This window comes from Dreissena polymorpha, chromosome 3, assembly GCF_020536995.1.
Source record: "Dreissena polymorpha isolate Duluth1 chromosome 3, UMN_Dpol_1.0, whole genome shotgun sequence".
NCBI classification, from domain to species: Eukaryota; Metazoa; Mollusca; class Bivalvia; order Myida; family Dreissenidae; genus Dreissena; species Dreissena polymorpha.
In genome coordinates, this window is record NC_068357.1 from 68,111,079 (window position 1) to 68,124,215 (window position 13,137).

General features: G+C 37.0%; 1 protein-coding gene across 4 annotated transcripts in view; it reads right to left on the reverse strand.

The window, feature by feature from the left end:
• Positions 1–13,137, reverse strand: part of LOC127874620 (mitogen-activated protein kinase-binding protein 1-like) — a 126,120-nt gene that overhangs the window by 6,778 nt on the left and 106,205 nt on the right. For 3 of the 4 annotated variants that reach the window (XM_052419073.1, XM_052419072.1, XM_052419071.1), the window contains 5 exons: positions 12,142–12,234; positions 7,778–7,847; positions 997–2,920; positions 646–680; positions 103–179 (listed from right to left, as the gene is read on the reverse strand). In XM_052419073.1, the coding sequence (XP_052275033.1) occupies positions 103–179; positions 646–680; positions 997–2,920; positions 7,778–7,847; positions 12,142–12,234 (2,199 nt within the window). Of the gene's footprint in view, positions 1–102; positions 180–645; positions 681–996; positions 2,921–6,006; positions 6,392–7,777; positions 7,848–12,141; positions 12,235–13,137 lie in introns of those variants that run through there. The other variant, XM_052419074.1, reaches the window with a different exon arrangement.

Consider the following 13,137-nt stretch of genomic DNA (forward strand, 5'->3'; position numbering starts at 1 on the left):
AGTTAAGAAAAATCAACATAATGCTGATTTTGATTATTAAGGAAATGATCGTAAGTTGACCTGTGTTTATTTTATCTAAACATTTACCAGTCTAAAACTGACCTGAGCATATAAGGCAAGAAATCTGTCTGCGCAGTGCGTCATTTGACGGAACATCTCCAGGCATGCGAAGGCTTTGTCTACAGATGAAATATTGAAAACATAAGACATCAGCATGCGGAGGCTTTGTCTAAAGGTGAACATATGGTAAGCATAAAACATCAATGTTAATGTATAATGAGACAGTAACTATCCACCAAAAATATTAAACAATGGATAATTCACAATTGGTGTAAATAGTTTGATGAAATGAAGATTCTCACATTTTTTACATTTCTCTATTTTTTTGTATAAGTAAAGTTAAAAGACCATGAATTTTCTATAAATTACTGTCAAACATCAATCCATTTTTACTGTCAAACATTAATCCATTTTTATTGTCAAACATCACTCCACTTTTACTGTCAAACATCAATCCATTTGTATAAGCAACAATTTAAATTATATATAACTTGCATGTTGTCAAAATGTTTTGTAAGGTAAAAGGATAGTAAATCCTGAAATATGTAAGGTATTTTAAAAGGTGTAATTCCACAAAATACATACCATGTGATGACATCTGCACGGGTCGGAATGTTTGACTGCAGAAACAATAAAATTTGATATATATATTTTTTTTAATTCAGCACGTATCAGCAAGAGGCAAACACAAATCATAGTTTGTTATAACTCAAGCACAATAAGCGCACATTTTGTTGAAGTATAAAATCAAGTTGGCCTTCAAACAAGATTTTGTTGTTGTACATTAAAACCTTCCTGTAATTAAATGAAACAGTCCAGAGAATATGGAAAATTAATGTCAATTGAAAATTTAAAATGATTTTATATATCAGATCAATCTTGAGTTTCCTGTTGGAAAATATCCTGAAACTAATCAAATGTGGTCATAGCACCCACCTAGTGTCGAGGTCTGTGTCTGACCCCAGCCCTGTGTCTGCCACACTGCGTGGACTGGAACTGCTTTGATTGCCTGGTGACAGACTAGTGACCGCGCCTTCTGAGTCCAGACTGGTTGTCATTGGACCGCTCTTTGAGGGAGTACCAGTCAAGGATAGTGCCATCTCTGACAATATACCACCAGGCAGTGCAAGAGACAAAGTCTGATCATTTCCGTTACTAAGTTCAGACTCTTGAATCTCAGCTAATGAGGAATGTCTGTTTTTCTGGTCAGATTGTGCTGTAGACAGGCTGATGCTTGATGCTAGAGAAACTGAGGTTGGTGGAATTGCAGGCAAGCTGGAAGTAGCTGATGATGATGGTGAATTAGAGAAGTTCACCTGAAGACTGGACGTCTTGCGTACCGATGTCAGCTCTACGGGACTTTCTGATCTCAGTCTTTGCTGTAAAGGACTTTCTGATCTCAGTCTACCGCGGAACGGCGAAGACTGGCGGTCAGTATGGGAGACATGCTTGTTCAAACGAGCAATTCGTTCCTTCACACTAGGCGAAGCACACTCTTCGCTATCACCGGAAGACCTTGAATCACAAGAGTCATTGCTCCCATCCAGCACTTTCAATTTACTAGTCAAAGACTCAATATTGGCTTTTATAGCCGTTATGCTGGTTTCATTTTTGTCCGCCACGTGTTTATTATTTGATACAACACAACTCTCCTTATCTCGAGGTCGATCCCGTTCTGGAGGATCATTCGGACTCACTTCTAGTGGTAAGCGGATGTTACCAGAGGCAGACAAAGCGTTCCGTCTAAGCTCAGCAGCAGTGAGCTCTATTTCAGTTGATGTTTTGAGCAAGATAGGGTCAGCCTCCTGTACGAAGTCTAGGACTTCAACAGCAGGTCTAGGTGGAACACTGGCAGCTTGAAGCTCCCTTGACGGTGAAATTGATTCCGATCTCCTCTTTGCTTTTTCTTTAATCTCAATGATTTTCATAGATTTACCACTTAGAATTTCTTTTGCTTCCTCTAAGCTGAAGCCTGAATTATCGGTCGTGCGTCTACGTGGATCATTGCCCCGTTTTGGCGCCCTGTCTGGTCTCGATCTAATGCTGGGAGCAGCTGGGGGTGGCATTAAGTCCCTATCGTTTGATTTGGTATTGTCTGCAGCACTGGATAAATTTGACGTACTAGCACTGATATTTTTCACTAATCGTTTCCTGTCATCAACACTGTTGCTTCTACTAGTTAAACTACTGGCTGTGCGACTAGATGAAGATGCTTTCGAAACGCCTCTAGTAGAAGCACTTTGAGCAGATCTTTTTGGTATTGCTTTAGGTTCCTTAAATGAAGGTTCCTTCACAACAACATTGTCATTGATATCCGACTCACTTCTTACAGTATCGATAGAACTTGTGTCTTCAGAACTGTTCACAGACAGTTTCCCATCATCATCATCCAGTTCCAGTAAATTTGGAACTGAACCGAAATTGGCATTGCTTGTTTTCGCCCACTTGGATCGAGTCTTCCGACTTGTTTCTTTTGGAGTGAATTCAAACTCTTCCTCTTTGAATGATAGGCTATGGAGTGATTTTGATAGGCTTTTGTTCAGGCTGCTTCCATAAGAAGCACGTCTATTTACAGGTTCTGCGTCGTCTTTGCTCTCAATAGGCGCAGAATAGCGAGTATTTTTCCTTTTCAATTCGTCCATTTTATTTCCTACACTTGGCACCTTGGGCAAGTCTTTTTTCTGTAATGACGCACCTACTGCTGCAGATCGCCCGGAAGTTTTGTCAGTGGGTGTGGTTCTGCCGGAGGGACGGTCAAGGGGGAGAGTTCGGGGGCGGGGCTGGGCAGTCAAGGACTTCCGGGAGCTCGTGGGCGTGGTCACAATGGAAAGCTTGCTGTTGCTGACAGCAGAGGAACTCACTGGAAATACAGGACACAGGTCGTAACATAGATTCCGGTCAACTCATTCTGATTTTTCTAATAATGTCTTTTATATTCCTGAAAAATTAACCAGAAAATACAGAAAACCAATTGTTTCATAGATTTGTGTCAGCTCAATTTGATTATTCAAAGAATGTTGTATTATTTATCTGTAATATAAGCCATTAATAAAATCTAACAAATATCCATTAACAAACTCTGGATTTAGAATTGTTTGAGATATAGAATACTAATTTTTCTGGTAACACGTGCAGAACAGAAGTAACATCTTAATTTTAAGTCCTTCATGGAAAAATATGCAGTTAAATACATCAACCTTAACTAATCTCTTCAATTAGGTATATACTTAAAGAATATTTGACATACATAGGGAAATAACTGCTAATGTGTGCTACATACACTTACATAGTTAGCATGATTACAGAATGCATGATAAGACATTAATATACATTCATTAGTTCAACTTCAATAACAGGCAAATGTCATACAATTAATAAAACAAGTGAGAATACGAACATGGTTATTATAAGCCTGTTAACGGACAGCAAATAGTTATGAAAACATCTATCCAAACAGTTATGAAAACATCTATCATAACTACGACACATTTTTTAACAACCATTGTACACTACTGTAACAAACAAACAGGACTCAAGTCTTGCAAAACCATAATTGTACACATAAAAACACGCGCAAATTTTACAGATTCCTCTTATGAGCTTTGTTACTTATCCAACAATTTAAAGAAAAGAAAAATCTAAGAAGTTAGCAAACCATTTAAAAAGTAATAGCTAGTATACAAATTTTGAGTAAAAGTAAAAGATGCCTGCTTGTACAACCAGGCCTTTGTGTAAATTGGAGCTGCAATAACAGCCCAGTGCAAAATCTATTAACTACATGTATAGTGCTCAAAAATTCCATTGGCATTCAACCTAAATGCTTACCACACTTTAATCAAATAAATACAACACAAAACTTCTTTTACCCCTAATATGTTTTAATGGTTTTAGAATCGTTAAAACCGAATAAAACAAGCAAATTCGTTGAATTGATATCCCCACCAATATGCTTCTGGACACAAAAGTGTTATATTTGACACTCAGCTAAAAAAGCATTTTTTAAAGATATAAAGGGCCATAACTCCGTTATTAACAGATGGTTTACCATGCCATTTGACGTGCATCATCCTCTTATCCATATATATACTCATACCAAGTTTCAATGAAATCCGCCAAAGCACATCCCAGATATGGCTCTGGACACAAAAGTGCCAGACGGACGGACAGAAAGACGGAAGGACTGAAGGACAACGCCAAAACAATATCCCTCCGCCTATGGCAGGGGATAATAAAGTTTAATAACTAAGAAATATAAATTACAACATAACCTCATCCACATTTTTACAAATTTTAGCATGAATAATATTTTTGGAGCAACATAAACTGGGAGGCAGTACCCTGCATATAATAACAATTTCCCAAGCCAGAAGAACAGTCAATAATAATTATTATAAGATGATGATATTAAATGCTGTATTTTGAAATGATAACTATGACAACTATATTCCAATTAAATATCATTTAAAGATTGAGCAGTAAATTGGAAGCTAAAATGGTCCAGCATAGCACACAGACAGTTCAATTTAAGCTTGTTTTAATGAGGGAAGTACTTTGGTAAACTTTCATGACCGAAGATTTAAGGAAAGCGTTATTAAAACGGTTGGTGGCATAAAATTTAGTAACACCAAGCATTATTAAGAAACGCTCAAACTTCCATACGAAAGGCTTAAGTTAGAGAACATTTGTGTCTACATGATTAACCCTTTCCCCCATAAGAAGCAAAGTGGAAATGGCTTTTGCAACCAGCACAAAACCAGAACAGCCTGCGAGTAACTCGCAGTCTGTTCAGGTTTTATGCTGTTTGCCCTCTCATCAGTATCTGCAGTTTGGAGATGAAGCCTTAAAAACTTGAATCTTGAAAGAAAGGTCTTAAATTAAATATAACTTTCTAAGGGACTACAAATGCGTGAACATACGTATCTAAATGGTAAAGGGTAAATGAGGGCAGCAGTTTGGTAAAATTTCATGACCAAAGATTTAAGGAAAGTGTTATAATAAAAATGGTTGGTGGCATAAAACTTAGTACCACCAAGCCTTATTTAGAAATACTCAAACTGCCATACAAAAGGCTAGTTAGAGAACATTTGTGTCTACATGATTAAAACAGCTTAATGAAAGGAAACAGTTACATTTAGTTAAAATAAAATAAACACACAAACTGACAAACTACTGTGGTTGACACTGACAATTGATTTATTCTGGCTGGCAATCAAAATATTGTGTTTGACAATGAAAATGTGTTGCTGAACAATAAAAATATCGGCTGGAAAAGGATATATTCTGTCGGTAAAGGAAAATTTTTGCTGACAAATGGAAATGCTATGATCAACATTGACAGCAATCGTAACGATGATGCCATCAGTACAGATGAAAGGTTGATTCCTATACTGTTATCTAAGTTAGTTTATAGATAAATGAATACAGTATTTTAAAGAGACAATTAGAAGCACATTAATAAATATGGTACCCAAAACGCAATAAGTAGAGGTTTGAGACAAAGTTTTCATCTTATTTGTGAGCTACCTGTAGAAAGAAATTAAATATATAAACACAAATTGTGGTACAAACATCTACGTTAGTTTTTACACTGGGGTGTAGTTACTCACTGAAAACTTTGTTTTACAGTAGAGTCTTAAACTGAATTAATGAAAAATATTGTGTATAATCCATATGCCATGTCTTTTTGCAGTCTAAAATCAGAGCGACTATGGATCCCATAAATTTGACAGTCACGCATGCTTTTATTTAATATTACAGACAAACATTTGCTCAATTTCGCTCATACATTAAATGTGAAAAGTAGCTTAAAATCACGATGTCATTTAGTGATTAACATTCATGCCAGATATACAATTAAATACACATTTAATCTGAAATGGATTGCGAATTTGATAATACACAGATGATGCATTATAAACAGACCGTATTCCACATTATACAGAAACTAATATAAATTTAGAAAAAACTTTCATCAACATTTTACTAACTCATGCTTTTGAAAGTATAACACTTAAAACTCATGCCTCTTGAACAATCAAGCAGGGAGCAACTTTACCCCATGGTGTTAATTTCCGTTGACTAGATTTAGGCAAATACATGTAGGATGTCGGAATTTTGCTCTGCCCCATACATAGGCTACATGGTAGTCGAGAGAGAGCGTGACTGTTTTTGGTTTTACCGGATCTCTCTAGTCGCCTAGCGGGAGTTTTAGGGTTTGAAGTTGTTGTGATGGGTGTTTTCTTGGGTGCTATGCACTCATTTACGACCTCTGGGATAGGCGTTTTGTGCAGTTCAAAGCTAGACCAGCGTCTACGTAGAGTATTACGAGGGCCTACATGGTAACATTGGAGCACAATCAATAACGGAAAGTAATTAATATTGTTCCAATATGATGGGAAATAACCTAAACTAAATATAAATAAATATAATTTCTAAGAATTTAAGTAATATATTAACAATTTAACAAGAGCACCGCATAACGGATGCCACGCTCGGCTGCAAAAGCTTGTCAGAATTTTTTTTTTTTTAGAGGTCACAGTGACCTTGACCTTTGACCTAGTGACCCAAAATGGGTGTGGCATGCAGAACTCATCAAGGCGCATCTACATATGAAGTTTCAAAGTTGTAGGTGGAAGCACTTTGATTTTAGAGGCAATGTTAAGGTTTAAGCACGACGCCGGTGGACGGCGGACAGCGGACGACAAGCAGGCTATGACAATAGCTCAGGTTTTCTCCGAAAACAGCCTCGCTAAAAATCATAAATAGAGGTTCATTAAATTAAGGAAACTATTTCATGCGCAAACTGGAACCAATTCCATAAATAGGCTATAAATAGATATTTACATTTAAACATGCATTTTAATGAAGATAATTTGTTTGAATCTTATAATAACAAGCTCTTAACTACTGGCAAACTGTATGAAAGACCGAGTTAAGAAATGAATACGGATTTTCCAATCAATCAATTTCATGTCATATTCTTTATTTCTTAATCATTTGAAAATACTACTAGCAGAATGGTTATCACTACTCAATCATGTAAGAAATGAAAATCTGGGTACAAAATATAATAAGTAAGATAGTATTGATGGTTGTAAGAGATCAAACAAATACATTGTTTCTGAAATGTGACAATATAGCTGTTAATCTCAATGGTGATGTCTCAGAGGTCAAAACCGGTGCACAAATTATAGTAAAAATCAACAATTTTTTTTTTCATGCTGCCAAAAAAACACAAAATTCATCATAATAAAACAAGGTATCAAATTCTGATTAAACACATTTAAGGGAAATAAGTGTAATTGTGCAACTAAAAATATTTCTGAAACAAAAGTCTAAGTCTAAGGGTACACTTGAGACTAACTCTAGGATAATGAGCGAGTTTCAACTAACTCTAGGATAATGAGCGAGTTTCAACTAACTCTAGGATAATGGGGCTTAATGAGCGAGTTTCAACTAACTCAAGGATAATGGGCGAGTTTCAAGTGTCGTTCCAGATCATTATGTGAAGTCCACACAGACTTTTCAGGGAAAACACTTTCAGCTTTGTTTTTTTCTCTCCCTGATTGGCTCCTGAAGACTGCACGGGCTAATCTGGGACGACACTTAACGCACTTGCATTAAGCCTGTGTGTGTTTTCAGATTGAGGCTAATATGTTCTTTGAATAACTACATGTCAATCATACTGAAAGAAAAATTATCAGAACGAGGGACTTACTGGATGGGGAATCCGAAAACTGTACAGTGGAAGACACTGTAACTTTTGGCTCCTCACTTCTGCTTTTACTCTGAAATCAAAGGTAGAATGTTGGGATAATAAGACACAAAAATGTAGAAAGTACAATAATAAAGTACATGACTGTGTACATTATAATTGTATATATAAGTCTGACCAATCAGATGATTCTTTAGTAAATGAACATTTCACAATAAAGTTTGGTTGGTAAATGGTTTATGAAACAAGAGCACCACCTTGCGGGTGCAGACCGCTCATCTATTTTTCTTTTTAAAGGTGTAGGGACCTATCTCAATTTCAATCACAAAGAAGGGAGGGGTGGAGTGGAGAGTGTGGGTGTGTGGTCATTTATTACATAATCTTCCAAAAATGCCCAAAAAATTTTTTTGGAGGAGGGGAGGGGGATTCTTGGGTGGGATGGTTGGACGGTATTACAAAAATAACATAATACAAATAAATATTTGTGTTTTTTAACCATGTTTGAAAAAAACAAGAGATGAGTTTGTCAGAAACACAATGCCCCCTATTGCGCCGCTTTGAAAACTTTTTTATCTTTTTACCTTTGACCTTGAAGGATGACCTTGACCTTGAACTTCCACCACTCAAAATGTGCAGCTTTATGAGAACGCCGCTTTGAAATATTATTTTTTTGACCTTTGACTTTAAAGGATGACCTTGACCTTGAAGGATGACCTTGACCTTGAACTTCCACCACTCAAAATGTGCAGCTTCATGATAACGCCGCTTTAAAATTATAAAAAAAAATACCTTTGACCTTAAAAGATGACCTTGACCTTGAAGAATGACCTTGACCTTGAACTTCCACCACTCAAAATGTGCAGCTTTATGAGAACGCCGCTTTGAATTAAAAAAAAAAAGACCTTTGACCTTAAAGGATGACCTTGACCTTGAAGGATAACCTTGACTTTGAACTTCCACTACTCAAAATGTGCAGCTTCATGAGAATGCCGCTTTGATTTTTTTGGGATTTTTTTTTTTCCTTGAAGGATGACCTTGACCTGGAACTTCCACCACTCAAAATGTGCAGCTTCATGATAACGCCGCTTTGATTAAAAAAAAAAAATGTTTGACCTTTGACCTTGAAGGATGACCTTGAAGGATGACCTTGACCCTATACCACTCAAAATGTGCAGCTTCATGATAAAGCTTAGAATATATTTTTTTTTACCTTTGACCTTGAAGGATGACCTTGACCTTGAAGAATGGCCTTGACCTTCCACCACTCAAAATGTGTAGCTTCATGATAACGCCGCTTTGAATTTTTTTTATGTGTTTTTTGATCTTTGACCTTTAAGGATGACCTTGACCTTGAAGGATGACCTTGAACTTCCACCACTCAAAATGTGCAGCTTCATGAGATACACATGCATGCCAAATATCAAGTTGCTATCTTCAATATTAAAAAAGTTATGGCCAATGTTAAAGTTTTCAGACAGACAGATGCATATATTTGACATTTGACCTTTAAGGATTACCTTCACCTTTCACCACTCAAAATGTTCAGCTCCGTGAGATACACATGCATGCCAAATATCAAGTTGCTATCTTCAATATTGAAAAAGTTATGGCCAATGCTAAAGTTTTCGGACGAACAGACACCATAAATTTGACATTTGACCTTGAAGGATGACCTTGACCTTTCACCACTCAAAATGTGCATCTCCATGAGATAAACATGCATGCCAAATATCAAGTTGCTATCTTAAAAAGTGAAAAGTTATGGCAAATGTTTAAGTTTTTTTTCGGACTGACAGACAGACTGACTGACATACTGACGGACAGTTCAACTGCTATATGGCCACCCTACCGGGGGCATATAAATTATTTTTTTGGGGTCAGGGGGTGGGTATAGTGTGAGGGTGTGGTGGTCATTTATTATATGATCTTTAATTAAAAACAAGGGCTGTTATTAAAACATGCATGCCCCCCATATGGGCTCTCCATTGTAGTGACAGCCATTGTGTGAATATGTTTTTTGTCACTGTGACCTTGACCTTTGACCTAGTGACCTGAAAATCAATAGGGGTCATCTGCCAGTCATGATCAATGTACCTATGAAGTTTCATAATCCTAGCCATAAGCGTTTTTGAGTTATCATCCGGAAACCATTTTACTATTTCGGGTCACCGTGACCTAGACCTTTGACCTGGTGACCTGAAAATCAATAGGGGTCATCTGCGAGTCATGATCAATCTACCTATCAAGTTTCATGATCCTAGGAATAAGCATTCTTCAGTTATCATCCGGAAACCATTTTACTATATCGGGTCACCGTGAACTTGACCTTTGACCTAGTGACCTCAAAATTGATAGGGGTCATCTGCGAGCCATGATCAATGTACCTATCAAGTTTCATGATCCTAGGCATAAGCTATCTTGAGTTATCATCCGGAAACCATTTTACTATTTCGGGTCACCATGACCTTGACCTTTTACCTAGTGACCTCAAAATCAATAGGGGTTATCTGCGAGTCATGATCAATGTACCTATGAAGTTTCATGATCGTAGCCATTAGCGTTCTTGAGTTATCATCCGGAAACCATTTTACTATTTCGGGTCACCGTGACCTTGACCTTTGATATAGTGACCTGAAAATCAATAGGGGTCATCTGCGAGTCATGATCAATCTACCTATCAAGTTTCATGATCCTAGGAATAAGCATTCTTCAGTTATCATCCGGAAACCATTTTACTATATCGGGTCACCGTGAACTTGACTTTTGACCTAGTGACCTCAAAATTGATAGGGGTCAACTGCGAGTCATGATCAATCTACCTATCAAGTTTCATGATCCTAGGCATAAGCGTTCTTGAGTTATCATCCAGAAACCATTTTACTATTTTGAGTCACCATGACCTTGACCTTTAACCTAGTGACCTCAAAATCAATAGGGGTCATCTGTGAGTCATGATCAATGTACCTATGAAGTTTCTTGATCCTAGCCCCAAGCGTTCTTGAGTTTTCATCCGGAAACCACCTGATGGACGGACCGACCGACATGTGCAAAGCAATATACCCCCTCTTCTTCGAAGGGGAGCATAACAAATAATATGGGGGGGATTGAGGTGGGATTCGGGCGGGGGGGGGGGGGGGGGGGCTTGGGGGATGGTTTGGGTGGAGTCAATTGTGGTTTGTCAGGTAAGAGTTGTTTTGTCAAAGTATCAAAGCAATAGCCTTGATACTTAAGAAGTAAAGTGGATCTAAACACAAAATGTAACCATATATTCAAAGTTACTAAGTCAAAAAAGGGCCATAATTCCGTAAAAATGACAACCAGAGTTATGCAACTTTTCCTTTACTGTCCGCTTATGATAGTTTGAAGTTTTCCAAGTATGAAAGCAATATCTATGATACTTTAGGGGTAAAGTGGACCAAAACACAAAACTTAACCAAATTTTCAAGTATAAAGGGCCCATAATTCCGTCAAAATGCCAGTCAGAGTTACATAACTTTGCCTGCACAGTCCCCTTACGATAGTTAGTAAGTGTTGCAAGTATGAAAGCAATAGCTTTGATACTTTAGGAACAAAGTGGACCTAAACACAAAACTTAACCAAATTTTTAATTTTCTAAGTATAAAAAGGGCACATAATTCTGTCAAAATGCCAGTCAGAGTTACAAAACTTTGCCTGCACAGTCCCCTTATGATAGTAAGTGTTGTAAGTATGAAAGCAATAGCTTTGATACTTAAGGAATAAAATGGACCTAAACACAAAACTTAACCAAAATTTTCAATTTTCTAAGTATAAAAAGGGCACATAATTCTGTAAAAATGCAAGCCAGAGCTGAGTTATCTAACTTTGCCTGCCCAGTCCCCTCATGATAGTAAGTAAGTGTACCAAGTTTGAATGCAATAGCATTGATACTTCATGAGAAAAGTGTACCTAAACGCAAAACTTAACCCGGTGCAGACGCCGACGCCAAGGTGATGACAATAGCTAATTTTCTTTTTCAAAAAATAGATGAGCTAAAAATGTAACATAATACCTACAGTAAAACAGTGGCAAAATTACAATGTAAATATTATTAATTCAAAATAAGCCAAGCGCCCCCAATTTTGTTTTCTTAAATGATTTTTTTTTCATTCAGCAGAAATAACACATCATAACATGTTCATTTAAATGTCTCAAAACTGTCCTGCAGACTGTCCCATAAGTAATAATCTTACTAATAAACACATGATAATACAAAGTGCGACAGCAGTAATAATAAATAATATATAAAGGTGAAATAGTTGGATGATTTTTAGAACACATCAAATTAAAATTGTAAAATATTAACATGTGGAAGCATTTGTTTAAGCTGTAAAAATAGTGATCTGTACCTGAGGGGTGTGAGGAGGGGATGTGGGGATGATTGACGGGTGTGCAAACGGGTCCTCATTGTCTGTGTCAGGGCTCTCCTTCTTCCAGCCCATCTGAAACCACAGCAAGGTTATTCCTTCTTTATTAAGTACCCATAGAAGCCACTTGCCCAGTTAAGAAAATATTACAAAGTTCCAAATTGATGTAAAAAAAATCCCCAAAAAGAAAGTTGAAACAATTTTTTTTCTAAAGCACATTATCTGCAAGGGAGCAAATTAAATTAGCACTAAATAGTAAATTTTCAGCAAAAAAGGCATGTAACCAAATATTTAGATGGGTTTAAGCAATTAAATACCAAGTCATTGGAAACAAGAGCTGTGTTCGTGAAACACAATGCCTCCTACAGCGCCACTTTGAAGCCATATATTTTACCTTTGACCTTGAAGGATGACCTTGACCTTTCACCACTAAAAATGTGCAGCTCCATGAGATACACATGCATGCCAAATATCAAGTTGCTATCTTCAATATTGCAAAATTTTGACCTTTGACCTTGAAGGATGACCTTGAATTTGACCTTTCACCACTCAAAATGTGCAGCTCCATGTGATAAACATGCATGCAAAATATTAAGTAGATATCTTCAATATTGCAAAATTTGACCTTTGACCTTGACCTTAAAGGATGACCTTGACCTTTCACCACCCAAAATGTGCAGCTCCATGAGATACGCATGCATGCTAAATATCAAGTTGCTATCTTCAATATTGAAAAATTTGACCTTGACCTTGAAGGATGACCTTGACCTTTCACCATTCAAAATGTGCAGCTCCATGAGATACACATGCATGCCAAATATCAAGTAACTATCTTCAATATTGCAAAATCTGACCTTTGACCTTGACCTTTCACCTTGAAGGATGACCTTGACCTTAACCTTTCACCCCTCAAAATGTGCAGCTCCATGAGATACACATGCATGCCAAATATCAAGTTGCTATCTTCAATATTGCAAA